At 52.4% G+C, this 19,178-nt stretch overlaps 1 protein-coding gene across 1 annotated transcript in view; it reads right to left on the reverse strand.

The window, feature by feature from the left end:
• astn1 (astrotactin 1) overlaps positions 1–19,178 on the reverse strand; it is a 3,287,998-nt gene that overhangs the window by 1,090,363 nt on the left and 2,178,457 nt on the right. Inside the window, exon 14 of the mRNA XM_085982255.1 lies at positions 5,356–5,544. Within this exon, the coding sequence (XP_085838381.1) occupies positions 5,356–5,544 (189 nt within the window). The remainder of the gene's footprint in view (positions 1–5,355; positions 5,545–19,178) is intronic.

Consider the following 19,178-nt stretch of genomic DNA (forward strand, 5'->3'; position numbering starts at 1 on the left):
GCCTGCTCCCACTGCAGACGCTAGTCCCGGGCCTGCTCCCACTGCAGACGCTAATCCCGGGCCTGCTCCCGCTGCAGACGCTAATCCCGGGCGTGCTCCCACTGCAGACGCTAATCCGGGGCCTGATCCCACTGCACACACTAATCCAGGGGCCTGCTCCTGCTGCAGACACTAATCCGGGGCCTGCTCCCACTGCAGGCGCTAATCCCGGGGCCTGCTCCCACTGCCGACGCTAATCCCGGGCCCTGTTCCCACTGCAGACGCTAATCCCGGGCCTGCTCCCACTGCAGGCGCTAATGCCAGGCCTGCTCCCACTGCAGACACTAATCCCAGGCCTGCTCCCACTGCAGACACTAATCCCAGGCCTGCTCCCACTGCAGACGCTAATCCCAGGCCTGCTCCCACTGCAGACACTAATCCCAGGCCTGCTCCCACTGCAGATGCTAATCCCAGGCCTGCTCCCACTGCAGACACTAATCCCGGGGCCTGCTCCCACTGCAGACACTAATCTCGGGCCTGCTCCCACTGCAGACGCTAATCCCAGGCCTGCTCCCACTGCAGATGCTAATCCGGGGCCTGCTCCCACTGCAGACACTAATCCCGGGCCTGCTCCCACTGCAGACGCTAATCCCAGGCCTGCTCCCGCTGCAGGCGCTAATCCCGGGCCTGCTCCCACTGCAGACGCTAATCCCAGGCCTGCTCCCACTGCAGACACTAATCCCGGGGCCTGCTCCCACTGCAGACACTAATCCCGGGCCTGCTCCCACTGCAGACGCTAATCCCGGGCCTGCTCCCACTGCAGACACTAATCCCAGGCCTGCTCCCACTGCAGACACTAATCCCAGGCCTGCTCCCACTGCAGACACTAATCCCGGGCCTGCTCCCACTGCAGACACTAATCCCAGGCCTGCTCCCACTGCAGACACTAATCCCGGGGCCTGCTCCCACTGCAGACACTAATCCCAGGCCTGCTCCCACTGCAGACACTAATCCCGGGGCCTGCTCCCACTGCAGACGCTAATCCCAGGCCTGCTCCCACTGCAGACGCTAATCCCAGGCCTGCTCCCACTGCAGATGCTAATCCCGGGCCTGCTCCCACTGCAGACACTAATCCCGGGCCTGCTCCCACTGCAGATGCTAATCCCGGGCCTGCTCCCACTGCAGACGCTAATCCGGGGCCTGCTCCCACTGCAGGCGCTAATCCCAGGCCTGCTCCCACTGCAGACACTAATCCCGGGCCTGCTCCCACTGCAGATGCTAATCCCGGGCCTGCTCCCACTGCAGACACTAATCCGGGGCCTGCTCCCACTGCAGGCACTAATCCGGGGCCTGCTCCCACTGCAGACGCTAATCCGGGGCCTGCTCCCACTGCAGACGCTAATCCCAGGCCTGCTCCCACTGCAGATGGTAATCCCGGGGCCTGCTCCCACTGCAGACACTAATCCGGGGCCTGCTCCCACTGCAGACACTAATCCCGGGGCCTGCTCCTGCTGCAGGCGCTAATCCGGGGCCTGCTCCCACTGCAGACACTAATCCCAGGCCTGCTCCCACTGCAGACACTAATCCCAGGCCTGCTCCCACTGCAGACACTAATCCCAGGCCTGCTCCCACTGCAGACACTAATCCCAGGCCTGCTCCCACTGCAGACACTAATCCCGGGCCTGCTCCCACTGCAGACGCTAATCCCGGGCCTGCTCCCACTGCAGACACTAATCCCAGGCCTGCTCCCACTGCAGACGCTAATCCGGGGCCTGCTCCCACTGCAGGCGCTAATCCCAGGGCCTGCTCCCACTGCCGACGCTAATCCCGGGCCCTGTTCCCACTGCAGACACTAATCCCGGGGCCTGCTCCCACTGCAGACGCTAATCCCAGGCCTGCTTCCACTGCAGACACTAATCCCAGGCCTGCTCCCACTGCAGACACTAATCCCGGACCTGCTCCCACTGCAGACGCTAATCCCAGGCCTGCTCCCACTGCAGACGCTAATCCTGGGCCTGCTCCCACTGCAGACACTAATCCCGGGCCTGCTCCCACTGCCGACGCTAATCCTGGGCCTGCTCCCACTGCAGACGCTAATCCTGGGCCTGCTCCCACTGCAGACGCTAATCCGGGTCCTGCTCCCACTGCAGACGCTAATCCTGGGCCTGCTCCCACTGCAGACGCTAATCCCGGGCCTGCTCCCACTGCAGACGCTAATCCCAGGCCTGCTCCCACTGCAGACACTAATCCCAGGCCTGCTCCCACTGCAGGTGCTAATCCCAGGCCTGCTCCCACTGCAGGCGCTAATCCCAGGCCTGCTCCCACTGCAGGTGCTAATCCCAGGCCTGCTCCCACTGCAGACGCTAATCCCGGGGCCTGCTCCCACTGCAGGTGCTAATCCCAGGCCTGCTCCCACTGCAGGTGCTAATCCCAGGCCTGCTCCCACTGCAGACGCTAATCCCAGGCCTGCTCCCACTGCAGGCGCTAATCCCAGGCCTGCTCCCACTGCAGACACTAATCCCGGGCCTGCCTCCATTGCAGGCGCTAATCCCAGGCCTGCTCCCACTGCAGACGCTAATCCCGGGCCTGCTCCCACTGCAGATGCTAATCCCGGGCGTGCTCCCACTGCAGACACTAATCTCGGGTCTGCTCCCACTGCAGATGCTAATCCCGGGCGTGCTCCCACTGCAGACACTAATCCCGGGCCTGCTCCCACTGCAGACGCTAATCCGGGGCCTGCTCCCACTGCAGGCGCTAATCCCGGGCCCTGCTCCCACTGCAGACACTAATCCCGGGCCTGCTCCCACTGCAGACGCTAATCCCGGGCCTGCTCCCACTGCAGGCGCTAATCCCGGGCCTGCTCCCACTGCAGTCACTAATCCCGGGGCCTGCTGCCACTGCAGACGCTAATTCCAGGCCTGCTCCCACTGCAGACAATAATCCCGGGCCTGCTGCCACTACAGACGCGAATCAGGGGTCTGCTCCCACTGCAGACGCTAATCCCGGGGCCTGCTCCCACTGCAGACGCTAATCCCGGGGCCCGCCTCCACTGCAGACGCTAATCCCAGGCCTGCTTCCACTGCAGACACTAATCCCAGGCCTGCTCCCACTGCAGACACTAATCCCGGTCCTGCTCCCACTGCAGACGCTAATCCCAGGCCTGCTCCCACTGCAGACACTAATCCCAGGCCTGCTCCCACTGCAAACGCTAATCCTGGGCCTGCTCCCACTGCAGATGCTAATCCCGGGGCCTGCTCCCACTGCAGACGCTAATCCGGGGCCTGCTCCCACTGCAGTCACTAATCCTGGGCCTTGCTCCCACTGCAGATGCTAATCCCGGGGCCTGCTCCCACTGCAGACACTAATCCCGGGCCTTGCTCCCACTGCAGACGCTAATCCCAGGCCTGCTCCCACTGCAGGTGCTCATCCCGGAGCCTGCTCCCACTGCAGACGCTAATCCGGGGCCTGCTCCCACTGCAGACGCTAATCCGGGTCCTGCTCCCACTGCAGTCACTAATCCCGGGCCTGCTCCCACTGCAGACGCTAATCCTGGGCCTGCTCCCACTGCAGATGCTAATCCGGGGCCTGCTCCCACTGCAGACGCTAATCCCGGGGCCTGCTCCCACTGCAGACGCTAATCCCGGGCGTGCTCCCACTGCAGACGCTAATCCGGGGCCTGCTCCCACTGCAGACACTAATCCCGGGGCCTGCTCCTGCTGCAGGCGCTAATCCGGGACCTGCTCCCACTGCAGACACTAATCCCGGGCCTGCTCCCACTGCAGGCGCTAATCCCGGGGCCTGCTCCCACTGCAGACGCTAATCCCGGGCCAGCTCCCACTGCAGACACTAATCCCGGGCCTGCTCCCACTGCAGGCGCTAATCCCGGGGCCTGCTCCCACTGCCGACGCTAATCCCGGGCCCTGCTCCCACTGCAGACGCTAATCCCGGGCCTGCTCCCACTGCAGGCACTAATCCCGGGGCCTGCTCCCACTGCAGACGCTAATCCCAGGCCTGCTTCCACTGCAGACACTAATCCCAGGCCCGCTCCCACTGCAGACACTAATCCCGGGCCTGCTCCCACTGCAGACGCTAATCCCAGGCCTGCTCCCACTGCAGACAATAATCCCGGGCCAGCTCCCACTGCAGACGCTAATCCCGGGCCTGATCCCACTGCAGACGCTAATCCCGGGGCCTGCTGCCACTGCAGACACTAATCCCGGGCCTGCACCCACTGCAGCTGCTAATCCCGGGCCTGCTGCCACTACAGACGCGAATCCGGGGCCTGCTCCCACTGCAGCCACTAATCCCGGGGCCTGCTCCCACTGCAGACGCTAATCCCAGGGCCTGCTCCCACTGCAGACGCTAATCCCGGGGCCCGCCTCCACTGCAGATGCTAATCCCGGGGCCTGCTGCCACTGCAGATGCAGGCCCAGTATGGCCTGTTTTGGAAAGTCCCAGCCATCCTGGGTTAGCGCAGTAGATTGCGGTGCCCTGACGTAACGGCCTCAGTCTGTCTTTCTTCTTTGCTACACCTAGGAACTGAATATTTCCCAGACATAGTGAAGAGGGAAGTCCACTCTTTAAGACCCGAGAATCAGTTATGTACTCAGCACAGCAATGGTTTTTTTTATGTCCTAGATCAGCTACCATATCTTGTGACAGGTAACAGTACTTTTCTCAGTTATCAATGGACTTGATATTGGCAATTCACTGAGAACCAAATCAAAAGCATTTCTCTATGGAGAAAAAACTTAAATATTTTGTAGCTCTGATGTTATATTAAAGAACATTACAAACAAACTTACATAACTTATCATTGAAACATGGATTCATAGGACTTTTTTTCCAGCAAGACCATTGCCACAAAAGGCACTCTCACAAAACATCATTCCACCACACAGTTCTCAGTGCAAACGGTCACACTATCTTGCAGTCGTCACAACAGGATGGCACTACCATACAGGGCTCTCTTAACAGTCCCACTGCACCACATTGTGCTCAGGGCAAATAGCCGCACTACCACATACAGTCTAATACTCTCAGAAGTTAACTTTGTCTACAAGGCTCTATCTAAGCACAAGATCATATTGTAACACAAAGCTTTCTGTAGGCAATGACCTGTGGGTGCTGACACAACAACCTGTTGGCTCTTGTGTATATAAATTATTACATTGCAGAAATCACTAGAAATAGCTCTACTTTTCTTAGGTCACAAATTTGCGTACATGTTGTTAAAAGACATGTATTAGGCGGGACAGCTGGTGTAACCCAAGGTGTTAGGCAAACAACTGGGAATTCAATTGACCCTGAATGCCACAAATTAAAGGTTTCTTTGATCTCAGATCATCCATTCTGATTACAGATCCCAAGACTAACCTTTGCTAATATCTTGGTATTCCATCCATAGCTGTCTCTGGACTGAACGATTCGGAAACCAAATGGTGCAAGTCTCCTCAAATCCATAGAGTGCCTCCTGGATGTAGTGATTGCCAAATTCTTCCAGCACAGATGCAAAGTCATTCCTCAGAGTGGCTCCATCCAAAGAATGAATAGCATGGCTGAATGCTGAAACAAAAAAAATACATACTTTAAAAAGAGACAGGCAAAAAAAAACACATTTATTGCAGAGGGCAAAACTCCAAGTTGCAAACAAAGGTAGAATTGGTTTAGAGAATTAGTGCAGCTGATGATATGGCTCATATGCAAATCAGTGTTGCTGTACAGTGGAAGTTATGCTTCATGTACAGTATAGCGTTACTAGTGTAGCCTCAAGTATAAGTCACTGGACAGTTTAAGCGGAGGGTCAAGTACAGTGGTGTCACTTGATAGTTGCAGTTAGGGTTTATATACTGAATAGTGTTACTGGGTAGTTGAAGGCAGGGCTCATGTATACAGTGTGACAGTAGGCGATAGAGGGGCAGCAAGATTTGGATCACAGGTCACACACAGATTACCCAAAGGGTCTTAGAAGTTGTATGGCATTTTATTAAGGAGCGGCAGTTTAAGTTAAGTACAACACGCAATCAAGATAGACATTAGACATACAGCCGTGACAAGTAGCTGGTATCGGTCCCGATTGGACAGACGGCTGGCGTGCGCGAATAGCTCTTCCCTTCCCTTCACCATCTGTGTTAAAAGCTCTTTAGATATCTCTTTTACTCTCTTTTTAGGGGTGGGCCTAGGGTAGATTATCAAAGATACAGTCAACAACCTTTCTAGCACACAAACAGCAGACAGCTAGTCTGGAAACAAGGTCACCGCCACGGTGCAGAATATTATAACATCTGCAGGAAACCAAGAACATCAGCAAATTTGAAGCGTCTATCCAGTTATTCGAACACCAGTCTGAAGAGACTTTTTTGTCTCAAGTTATTTCTTCCAATTCACGATTTCTTACAAGGCTCATAGCTACATTGCAACTTCATATTTGATAGTAGGGCTCATTAATGCAGTGTGATTTGGTGTTTGATAGTAAGGCTCATGTATAGTAAGTGTTGCTGATGTCGTTGAATGTAGGACTCCCGTACAGCATAGATGTTGGCACAGTCAGCTCCCAGATAGTCCAAGCTTCAGACAGGCCTGAAAGCTGAGCTGGAGTTGCCTGGTCTTGGAAAAAAAATTACTGGTGAATTACTACTCTAAATTCAGCCTCCATGGGGCGTCTCGTGGCCAGGCAACTTCAGGCTTGCAACTGGTTGATCAACCTTTCCAGTTCCTGTTAAAATTACCAGAGGCACCAAGTTGCAAGCAGGTTATCCCTGTAACACATGTTACCAGAATGGCTCCAGAGGGGAGTGAAAACTCAGTGTTCACTGGAATAAAAATGGTCAAAATCAAAAATATACACTTGAAGGTACTATATATAATTATACATATATTTAATTTTAAAAAAACTGAACAGAAGGTTTTCCACAAAGACTTTGCAACTCCTTTAAACATTGCATTTGGTTAAACTTAATATTGCCTAATTATACCCAATTATGGTTGATTATGTCTAAGTCTATGCATTTATACCTAATTGTATCCATGCAGCAATTTGAATTTTACCTGTGTTGCTTCTGCCATTTTCCCTACACTTATAATGGGCAGGATTTTCATTGGGTCATGGAGGTGGGATTGGAGGCATGTGGGGGGTTAAAATCCCGAAATCGGGGGGCACGAACCCATCCCGCCCCCAACCCGCCTCCATGCCAGTTTCAAAGGAGGCGGGTACCCGCCCGCACTGGGACCCGCCTCCCCGAGGCGGGAAGGGATTAGTGCCAATTAACTGCCTGTTAACAGGTAGTTAACAGGCAGTTTTTAGCCTAATCCCTATTTTCATTCTTGAAGTGTGGGATTCCTGACAGCTCCAAACCACGCCAAGTTAGCGAGGCGGGCCGTCGGGCTGAAGGGCTTGGAGGGGTCGAGATGTTAGTGTTCAGGTGAGTGAAGGGTGCATGAGTGCAGAGGTAAGTGTGTTTGGTGTGTTTAAAGTGTTTAAAGAAGTTTTACTTACCTTTACAGCCTTCCTTCCTTCAGGTCTCGGGAGTCCCTCATCTCACCGGCACAGAAAGCAGAATGGCCGCGATCTGTCAAAAATTGCAGCATTCAGCTTTCTGTTCTGGAGAGATCTCTAAATCATCCTGAGAGGAAGGAATTAACTTAGAGTACAGGTTGTCAGTGTTTGACAGCTTCAAACAGCTGTCAAACGCTGATATTTCATCTGTCTTGACAGATGAAATATCAATCTGTGATGTCACCTGTTGCCGGGTGACCCTTAATTGGCCTGCTGAGCCCGCTGGGTGGGCTCAACAAGGTCAATCAAATCAAAATCGCGTGGGTTGGCTACAACTCAATGGAGGCGGGACTACCACCCCGAAAGTTGTAGTCCCGCCTCCTCAATGAAAATCCAGCCCAATATGTCTGCAATGTTAGATTCAGTTTAAAAAGGGTTAATGCCCATGGCTACATGGAGCATTTCTTCCTCTACAATAAACCAGCAACCTGAAATTAGTTTATGTATAATCATAAACACTGCGTGCTACTGTGAGAAACTCACCAGAGAGGATCAGGCATCATTTCATTTCATTCAGAGTGGAGACTTAGTTAAGTTGAATGTTTGAAAAGTCTTGTGCTCACACATCAAAGATTAGGAGTTCCACTCATGGGAGTTAACTTTGATTGGCTGCTTGGTGGACTGAACCCAGGTGATGGAGAATCTCTCTCTCTTCCCTCCCACCAGGAACAGAATGAACTATCTTCTGGTAGGCAGCAGCAGAAAGCTGCCTGCTTTTTAAAAAAACGTCTGAACGCAGTAAGCTTTGAATAGCTTAGCTAATGAAGTGTTTATACAGTTAATAAGTTGCGCCTTGGTTATTTTTCTTAACTGAGGAGCGTAGGAAAATTGACTGTTCTCACCATAAAAACTGTGTGCTGGTCATTCATGTATTTTATTTTATCTATATATATAAAGCGGCTCTTCTGTCTGTCCTGATGTCTGTCTGTCTGTCTGTCTGTCTGTCCGTGTTCTATACGTTTGAAAGTTACAGAGCGTACGGACGCGCGCGTCGCCTCAAAAGAAAGCTTGCGATTCCGGACCGGTCATAGGCATATTTACGTTTCGGCCGGACAAAAACCGCGCCCGCGGTATCCGAAAAACGTTCAGCGTTCCGTTCATTAGCATCTCATTAGCGACCGTGTGACGTCGAGGTCGACCAATCGTACGGCAGGTTCCTGGCGCGTGCCGTCCTACAGTTGAGTGTCGAGTGACTCGACGATTGACCAATCCTACGCTTCGGTGACCTGACCGGTCGACCAATCAGTGCGTGTGTGGGCGGGCCTTATCCTTCTGAACCGAGGTGAGTGGCCGCCATCTTGATTTTTCACGATTTTTTCCCCCACACTTTCTGTGTGTTAGGGAACTAAGGTAAATATTTTAATGATGTGTTAGGGAATTAAATAACAATTTATTTGTGTTTTAAATTGTGTTTAGCAAATGCGCACGCGGTGGGCGGGGCAGTTGGCTCCTCGTTCGAGACCAGGCCTGCGTCCGACCCGAGGGGCCACTTAATTAACCGGCAGCCGAGCCCTGCCTCCTAGTCACATCTACCGTCCTTCTTACATGGGCCTACCGAGCGACTCCTACTCCCTCCTCCTCTTTTGCTCCTCTTTTGCTGCTCTCTATTTATTTAATCTCCTCTTACTCGGCGAAAGATGAGTTTAAAAAAAAAAAAGAAGAGGCCGCCAGTTGCGCGGCCGCCTTGACGACGGCACGCATTCGCACGGCCCCCATTACCTCGGCAACGGGGCACGCCGGCGGTCTTGAAACACGCATGTGCATGGCCCGCCACCCCGTGACGCCAGCACGCATGAGTTTAAAAAAAATGAAGAGGCCGCCAGTTGCGCAGCCACCTTGACGCCGGCACGCATGCGCACGGCCCCCGTGATGCCAGCACACAGCCTCGGGAGATCGCGGGGGGGAGAGCCTCGGGAAATCGCGGGAGGGGGGAGAGCCTCGGGAAATCGCGGTGGGGGGGGAGAGCCTCGGGAAATCGCGGGGGGGGGGAGAGCCTCGGGAAATCGCGGGGGGGGGAGCCTCGGGAAATCGCGGGGGGGGAGAGCCTCGGAAATCGCGGGGGGGGAGAGCCTCGGAAATCGCGGGGGGGGGGAGAGCTTCTCTGTTCCCCCCAGTCTCTCTCTGTTCCCCCCCGTCTCTCTCTGTTCCCCCTCCCCCCAGTCTCTCTCTGTTCCCCCCCCCAGTCTCTCTCTGTTCCCCCCCCAGTCTCTCTCTGTTCCCTCCCCCAGTCTCTCTCTGTTCCCCCCCCAAGTCTCTCTCTGCCGCCACCCCACCCCCCCAGTCACTCTCTCTCTCTCTTCCAACAACAACATGCCCTCGAAAAGCCTCGGCAACGCCGGGCTCACCCCAGCTAGTCTCTATATATATAAGACCTCTTCTGTCTGTCTTCCTGTCTGTCTGTCTGTCCGTCCGTTCTCTATACGTTTGAAAGTTATAGAGCGTACCGACGCGCGCGTCACGTCAAAAGAAAGCTTACGATTACGGACCGGTCATAGGTGTATTTATGTTTCGGCCGGACAAGGATCGCGCCCGCGGTATCCAAAAAACGTTCAACATTCCGCTCATTAGCATCTCATTAGCGACCGTGTGACATCGAGGTCGACCAATCGTACGGCGGGTTCCTGGCGCGTGCCATCCTACAGTTGAGTGTTGAGTGACTTGACGATTGACCAATCCTACGCTTCGGTGACCTGACGGTCGACCAATCGGTGCGTGTGTGGGCGGCTTATCGTTCTGAACTGAGGTGAGTGGCCGCCATCTTGATTTTTCACGATTTTTTCCCCACACTTTCTGTGTGTTAGGGAACTAAGGTAAATATTTGAATTATGCATTAGGGAATTAAATAACAATTTATTTGAGTTTTAAATTGTGTTTAGCAACAGTAGGAAATTAAGTGATCCCCTAACCGCCGCCGTCCCCCCCCCCTCCTCCTCACCCTCGCGCAGGGGGGACTCGGGGCTGCTCTCCAGGCCCGCTGCAGGCAGGCCTGAAGCTTAAAAAATTTCTCTCTCTCTTCCCTCTCTCTCTCTCTCCTTCTCCTCTTCCCTCTCTCTCCTTCTCCTCTTCCCTCTCTCTCCTCTTCCCTCTCTCTCTCTCTCTACTTCCCCCTCTCTCTCTTCCCGTTAGTGCGGGCCGCCCGAAGTTTGCCCGCTCGCTAACGGCCGCCGGGCCGCGGGGTTTCCCTGATGCTCCCCGCGGGCCGCCTCGCGCCGCTGGCACTGACCGCGCCTGCGCCGCCCGCGCCTCGCGCCGCTGGCACTGACCGCGCCTGTGCCGCCCGCCCGCCCGCGAGAGCCCGCTCTCCCGCTCCCGGCGCCGGCCGCCGCTCAGCTCAAGGGGGGAGTGGGGAGGGGGGAGTGTGAGGGAGAGGGAGAGGGAGAGGGGGAGGGAGAGGAGGGGGGAGTGTGAGGGAGAGGAGGGGGGAGTGTGAGGGAGAGGAGGGGGGAGTGTGAGGAGAGGAGGGGGGAGTGTGAGGAGAGGAGGGGGGGAGTGTGAGGGAGAGGGTGGGGATTGTGAGGGGGGAGGAGTGTGAGGGAGAGGAGGGGGGAGGGGGAGGGAGAGGGGGGAGTGTGAGGGGGGATTGTGAGGGAGAGGAGGGGGGTAGTGTGAGGGAGAGGAGGTGGAGAGTGTGAGGGAGAGGAGGGGGAGTGTGAGGGAGAGGGGGGGATTGTGAGGGAGGGGGGGAGTGTGAGGGAGAGGGGGGAGGTCGCTCTCTCTCCCTCCCACAGTCGCTCTCTCTCCCCCCCACAGTCCGCTCTCTCCCCCCCACAGTCGCTCTCTCTTCCCCCCCACAGTCGCTCTCTGCTCCCCCCCACAATCGCTCTCTCTCCCCCCCCACAGTCGCTCTCTCTCCCCCCCACAGTCGCTCACTCTCCCCCCAGTCGCTCTCTCTCCCCCCAGTCGCTCTCTCTCCCCCCAGTCGCTCTCTCTCCCCCCCAGTCGCGCTCTCTCCCCCCCAGTCGCGCTCTCTCTTCCCCCCCAGTCGCGCTTTCTCTTCCCCCCCTGTCGCTCTCTCTTCCCCCCAGTCGCTCTCTCTCTTCCCCCCAGTCGCTCTCTCTTCCCCCCCCAGTCGCTCTCATCTTTCCCCCCAGTCGCTCTCTCTTTCCCCCCCAGTCGCTCTCTCTTTTCCCCCCCAGTCGCTCTCTCTTTTCCCCCCGTCGCTCTCTCTTCCCCCCCAGTCGCTCTCTCTTCCCCCCCAATCGCTCTCTCTTCCCCCACAGTCGCTCTCTCTTCCCCCCAGTCGCTCTCTCTTCCCCCCAGTCGCTCTCGTCTCTTCCCCCCAGTCGCTCTCTTCTTCCCCCCCAGTCGCTCTCTCTTCCCCCCAGTCGCTCTCTCTTCCCCCCCCAGTCGCTCTCTCTTCCCCCCAGTCGCTCTCTCATCTTCCCCCCGTCGCTCTCTCTCTTCCCCCAGTCGCTCTCTCTCTTCCCCCCAGTCGCTCTCTCTCTTCCCCCCAGTCGCTCTTCTCTCTTCCCCCCAGTCGCTCTCTCTCTTCCCCCCAGTCGCTCTCTCTCTCTCCCCCCAGTCGCTCTCTCTCTTCCTCCAGTCGCTCTCTCTCTCTCTTCCAACAACAACATGCCCTCGAAAAAGCCTCGGCACCGCCGGGCACTCCAGCTAGTCTAAAATAAATTAGCTATTGGTTTGAACCTGTGCCTGTATCAATAGAGAGCATTTCAGTTCCCTCTCCTTCATAAAAAGAGAATGCATGGAGTGTGTGGCACATATCAGATCTATCTGCAGTAGAGCAAGGGTTCGCTGTTACAATCCACGGCTCATGCTATTGTTTATCTCGATATTGAGCTGACAAAAGTGCACTCCAGATTGTAGGGGACACAAGGTCTACTTAAGGAAAGGAACACCCGAAAATATATAGCACAAAACCCTCAAAATTGTGACATCCAATATAGTTAATTACACCAAGCTGCATATTTGTCAGTGCCCATTCATTTCAACAGAGTTTAGTACAGCCATAAGTCTAAATAACACAGAAAAAAATTAGCATTGAGCAATGAAAATACGACACTGAGATGAATAATAGTATTAATAAACTCAATCCATTTGGACATTGTGGTCATTACCAACTCTGATGATCCTATTACTAGCCTGAGCAAACAGCTCAGCATTGTTAATGATTGCAGCGACTGAATAAAACAATCTTATTGTCCTAATATATCAAACTTATCAATTAGGCAATCCAATATTACTGTTCTGTGAGCAACTACATTCTACTTAGAGAATTGAGTGCCAGCGCCTTCCTAAAAAACACTCACATAGGAATATAATTAACTTCAGAATCTTTACAATTTTTGTATCATCTTATCTTTTTAAACAGTTTTTGAGCATTAAATGCTGGTAGTATAATTTGATTAAATTACTGTGAGGGAGCTGATTTACTATCGGGAAGGATACAGGCTAGAATCACCCCATCAGTTGACGTCATAACCGTTTTAATGATAGCCACATGGTAATCACACATGGTTACCACAGAGCCATTAAAATAGCTAAATTATGCCACTAAATGAAAACATTTTCTTCACAATTGGATTAAGAAGATTAGCTCGCCAGCAATGAGGCCCTTGATACTTTTAGGTTACGGTGCAATTAAATGTGTAACAAAAACACTGCAAGAAATGATTTCTTTACTCAAGTCCTGAAAGCCAAAGTTTAGAGTAAGGGGTAGAATTTGGATTTGCCAACCCTCCAGGATTGCCCTGAAGGTTCCAGGAATTAAAGACTAAGGCCGCGATTTTTCTTATTGATTCGGCTTGGGGGCAGGACATCTGCCTTCTGGGTTCCAGTCCCGCCCTCAACGACATCAGACACACAGACTTTGCGTCAATTGGCCTTGTTAAGCTTGCCCTGCGGAGTTGCCGGCCAATTAAGAGGAAGCCGGTGTCAGATGATGTCAGTTGATGACGCATCATCTGCCGGTTTTCTTAAAGGGGCCACACACAATTTTTTTTGAAAGCTGATTTTTCAGTGTTTGACAGCATTGAGGTGCTGCAAACACTGACAATCACTGTACAAAAGTGAGCCCTTGCTCCCAGGCTCTCCAGTGACTCCCTCCTTAGGCTAGAACAGATGACAGCTGCAGGTGAGGCTACAGAAGCGATCTGTCACTGGTGAGAGAGGTTCTCCCAATGAGGTGGGACTACATAAACAATCCAAAACTTGTCACCTACAGAAAAGCGTAAATGCATTAAAAATAATTTTCCCAACATTTTCTTACCTCTGAAACTCACCAGTGTGCCATTGGATCCTTCACACCACTTCTGCAGCTGTCATCAATACAGAAACATTACAGTAGACCCACAGCACGCCACACTTACCTGGTGTGGTGTCCGGACAATGGGAAGCCTGCAGTAGACCTGTCAAAATTGGAAAAAGCCTGTTAACTGCCTTTTAACAACCTGTTAACAAGCAATTAAGTGCCCATAATCCTCTTCCTACTGCTAGGTGTCAGGTCCATGCGCAAATCGGGGACCCAACACCCTGGAAGATTGTTTGGAGGTGGCTTGACAGCGGGTTCGGGACCCGCTGTCAATCTTTGCGATTTTGCCGGATGTCCTGCCTCCAAACCCACCCCCTGAGCGCCGGCAAAATTCCTAAATATTGGATAGAGAGTGGGGGATGGAGGTGTGAAAGGCTGTTTGACAGTTAAGAATCATCCAATCGGGTAACCAACAGTCTGTTGGTTTTCCTATTGGTAGGTTGGGGAGGGCTGGTGGCGGGGAGGAAGACGGTGCACTGCGAGTATGGACATGTCGGGCGACCAACTGCAGGAGTGTGGGGGCAGGGTGGGTGGAGGCAGCAGGTCATGTGATGACACCTGCATGGCATATGTCCAATGGGAGTTGGCAACCCTGGGTAGAATTGATAAAGTGGTCGGTAAGAAAGCCTCTAGGATGGATTTTAACTTGCTGGTGGCTCGTCGGCGGGAGGTCCAGTCCATTTCGTGAGCTGGGCCGCATCAACATGCTGCATCCCCGCCCCAACCCCCACCCCCGCCCCGCCCCGACCTCTGTCTCTGGGTCAGCGCAATATCGGGATGGCCTGGTAGCAAACCCCAGCAGGAAATGTGTAGGTCCAGGTGGGAGGGATTTGAGATCATAGAATGGTTACGCATAGCAACCAGAAGGAGGCCATTCGGCCTGTCGAGCTCGTGCCGGCTCTTTGCAAGAGCACTTCAGCTAGTCCCACTCCCCTGCCCTTTCCCCGTAGCCCTGCAAATATTTTTCCTTCAGGTACTTATTGAACTCCCTTCTGAAAACCACGATTAACTCTGCCTCCACCACCCTTTCAGGCAGTGCATTCCAGATCCTAACCACTCGTTGCGTAAAAAAGGTTTTCCTCATGTCGCCTTTGGTTCTTCTGCCAATCACCTTAAATCTGTGTCCTCTTCTCGACCCTTCTTCCAATGGGAACAGTTTCTCTCTATTTACTCTGTCTAGAATCTCCACTCAACCTTCTCTGTTCTAAGGAGAACAACCCCAGCTTCTTTGTTCGGGGGGGGGAGCGGGGGGGCCTGGGGCAGCCCATATTATTCCTGTGGAGTCCGGAGGCACACTCTTGATCTTCCTGGCTCCACATAAATAACTTCAGTACTTACCTTGAAGAACTTTTTCTGATCTTCCACCAGGTTTTACTGTGCAGAGAATCCAATGGGCGCACTGCCCAGTAAGCTGTTAAAATGCCATTGGGGTCCGATGCATATCAAGGGACCCCGATTTGTACGAATTCACAAGGCTCCAGCCTGATTTCAGATGGGCGATTCGGCCCTCCATGAAAACGCAGGAGGGAACATGGTGGTGGATGGGAAGTGGGGGTGGGTCGGTCCACTGCCACAATATTAACTCCGCTGCCACCCGATTTCTGCCAAACGCTGGGAGTCAAAATCAGCCCTTCCATCGTTCGGATCATCATCAAGCTTCTAAATCCCAGAGGCTGTAAAAAATATATATACTGAGAACAGGACACTGAGTGGAAGCATGATCTAAAGTAATCTGGCAGGCTGCCAGAAAAAAAGAACCAGCAAGATCAAAAAATCCAACTTGCAGAGACACGAGTCAAGGACATTACATCTTGAGATTCCAAACGGCTGCAGAGGAGAGAACGCCAGCTTATTTTTCTATTGGGGTAGATTTTAACTTTCATCACTGGGCGGAAAATTGACAGCTGCCCGTTATACAGCTCACCTGATTTTCCTTCGGTGGTGGAAGTTAAAATCTACCCCATTGTGTCTTTGAAGGGAGTAAGGTGATGGTTGTCAGATTCATGATACCACTACTGATTCTGGAATGTGCCTGAATGCAGAAATATCAAAGCATTTTACTCACTAAATGTTCAACATAAATTTACATCATAACAATTACAATGAAGACCATGTGTGTGTTTTCCTTGCGATGACAATTATGTGACAAATGTACTGTGGTTGTTCAAATATCCAATTACGTCACATCACTCTCATGTCCCTCATTTTTCCCCCCCACCCCACAGATCATTCAAGACCACCTGGAATTGCACCTGCATTTAATGCATCTGAGGAAACACCAATATCATCAGCACCACTGCAGCCCCCAATTAGAATATAGTGGCCACCATCACGAGCAACACCACGGGTCTAAGATGTCCCACGGCAAACAAAATCTAAACCACCTCCACAAAAAGGTGTCTTGGGATTTAGCAAACCAGGCCAGGAACAGATGCAACACATCCCAAATCTGCGCCTGGGTATTGTCGAGTTTATGCAAATGACCTGAACATGGAAATTTCCCGTGGGCGTGTTCCACCTGAGAGATGTGCCTGGCTGGACAGGCAGGAGAGGAAATTCAGAGCTGGGATGTCTACGGTCCATGAAACCAGATAGCTGTTCAGCAGTTAAGAGTTATTAAACCTTCAGTGCGAGCTTGAGAGAGGACTTTCTGGGAGTAATCTTAATAAGGTCTCCAGTTATCTGAGTGACTTTTATCTTTACTAGGAATTGGGGGATTAATATCATGGCTAGTTCTAATTGAACAGGAAGATCAGTGGTCATTATAGCTTTACTACAAACCACTGAGAGACCGAAATTCAACCCTTCCATCAAAAATATGTAGAGTTCTACAGTTTTTTTACACGCATACATCATTCATGTGTTACTTTTTAATTTCAGCTCAGTGAGATGCAAAAGGACTTTTGTTCACTTTCTCCAAACGTCTTTGTGATCCTTCCCATTTCAGCCTCAATGAAACCTGAGGGTCACAATTTCTCTATGAATAATTACAATGATAAAGAAATATGCTGCAATGAATACTGCAATAGTTCCTCAATCATTAGCAGGATCACCATTAATATTTTAAAAGAAGCGGAATCACAGTTAAAATTTTCTCTTCTGATAAACAAAACTAAGTCAGATTTTTTTTCTATTCTCTTCAACTTATCAGAGCCCAATTTAATGCAGGTTGCCCTAACACAAGCTTCCTTGCTCCTCAGTCACATACAAACTTCTTTACCTTTCGGAGGCAGAGTCCATATCCCTCAATCTGACATAGGCAAACTTGAGTCTCAATCTAATACTTACCCTTCAGTCCAGTAAGGGGCTATGGGGGAGAAATTGAGTATAGCCCCGTTTGGGGCGCCAGCCTCGCCAGGGCGCTAAAAGTAGCGCCCCAGAAGCATTCGCGGCCGCCCGCCGGAAATTGAGTGGTAGCGCCCCAAAGGGAAGCGCGGCGCTACTAGAGGCGCCCCGCATCCCTCTTGGGGCGCTGCGACTGAATATCGTGGCGCAACGTGCCACAGCGCCACATGCTGCGGCACGTTGCGTTGTGGTATTGCAGGCCTTCCTCCCCTTCTTAAAGGGGAGGGGCCTTGTGCAGCGCGATCTGGGACCCAGCTGGGCCCCCGAGGATCAGGAGTGCAAGCAAAAGAGCCCGGCACCGAAGAGAAGTGCCGGGCTCTTCGAACGCAGCCAGCACTCTGCGGGGGGGTTCAGGAGGCCGGGGACGGGAGCGCAGGCAGGTGCTGGCAGGCGGCCAACAACAAAAATGGCCCCGCACCTCTCCTTTAATTTGCACCTCCCCGGCTGCAGGAAGGCCCCCCTGAACCGGTCGGACATAGCGTCCGGTGGTAAATCAGGGGGCGCTGCCAAATATCGCAGCCGGGGCGTCAGCGGGGCGCTGCGCACACCGATGACGTCATCGGTAGCGGCGCAGCGCTAACGGTTAGCGCCACCACTAACGTCCCGCAGAATTTAGCGGGAGGTGTGGACAGTGCCGCGCCTGGGCGCCAGTTGGCTTGTGACCCACTTAGCACCATCTTAAGGCACTAACGGGTGGCACAACCTACTGAATTTCTCCCCCTATGAGTCTTAAATTTAATACAGGTTTCCAAATCTCTGAGAAAATACGGACTTCCTCATTGTTCAGCCTATGACAGGTTCCTTTTCCCTTGAAAGTAAAACAGGCTAGATTAACACTTCATGCAGGCTTTCCGTGCATGTCGAGTGTCAATGTTTCATACTGGTAGTCAGGGTTGAATGAGGGTTTCAGCTGACCAGGCTCACCCAAAGTGCTGGTGAAGGGAATACTGGGTGCTGGGGTTTAGCCTGGGTGCTGGCGGGGGAGGGGGGTTGGCAGGTGGTGAGAGTTAGCATGGGAGTTAGGATGTAGGGTTGGAGAAAGTTTCAGAGCCAGAGTGGAGCGAGACAGTGGATGGATTTATAAATGGGAAGGGAGAATTTGAATTCAATGTGCTGAGGGACATGGAGTTAATTGAGATTGGTGAAGATGGAAGTGATAGGTGAACGAGGCTTAATGCAGGCTAGGACATGGGCGGATGTGTTGGAGCCCATGTAGCAGAAGGGGAGAGGGGACTTGGAAGGCCGGTGAGCAGGGCTTGAGACAATGTAAGACTAGAAATAGTGAAACTTTAGGTAGGAGTTTCATTGGTAGTGCAGGTGAGGTTAGGGCAGACTTCAATGATGTTGCCAAGATAGAAGGCAAACTGTGAATCTGATTGTGATGAACGTTCCTTTATCCCTTAATGTAATATGCTTGATTGAGCACCACCAATCGTTTACCGCACTCCCAAATTTATTACAAGCAACCTCAGTTTTGGTGTAAAATTATCTCCTTCATACCTTAGACAATTAGAAACACGTTATCCTTCCACTTATATAAGTTTCTTCACACTTCCATATTATGCAAGAATACCAAGGCCCTGATCCTCTACACTTCAGTCTAATGCAAATACCTTTACCTTTTAATCTAACACACACTTCCTTTCAAATCAATCTGACCGTCAACTCGCTAGCCTTCTCCTATCTCAAAAGCCAGAGCTAAAATAAGCTCCCCCTTGCCCTCCATCTAATCCAGCCTGCTTTACTCTTATATCTAACATTGGCTAGCCATGTCTGTTGAATCCGTGAATCTTTAGATAGTGTGTCCTTCAAATAATCAACAGAGACTGCAGAGGAACAATCAACAGGTGTTTACTGGATGAGGGTTGCTCTAAAACTAAACAGTACAGATCCCTACTCAGGGTTATATACAGGTGTGGTCACTGCCGGTACTACAGTATACAGGAGCTGTAAAAAGTAGTTCTCCCCTTAAAGGCACATACACTACAATTCCTCCCCTTTTAGATTAACAGTACCATAACATTCATTTAA

This window comes from Somniosus microcephalus, chromosome 3 (assembly GCF_052327205.1).
Source record: "Somniosus microcephalus isolate GS21.2 chromosome 3, FLI_Smic_1.0, whole genome shotgun sequence".
In the NCBI taxonomy this organism is placed as follows: domain Eukaryota; kingdom Metazoa; phylum Chordata; class Chondrichthyes; order Squaliformes; family Somniosidae; genus Somniosus; species Somniosus microcephalus.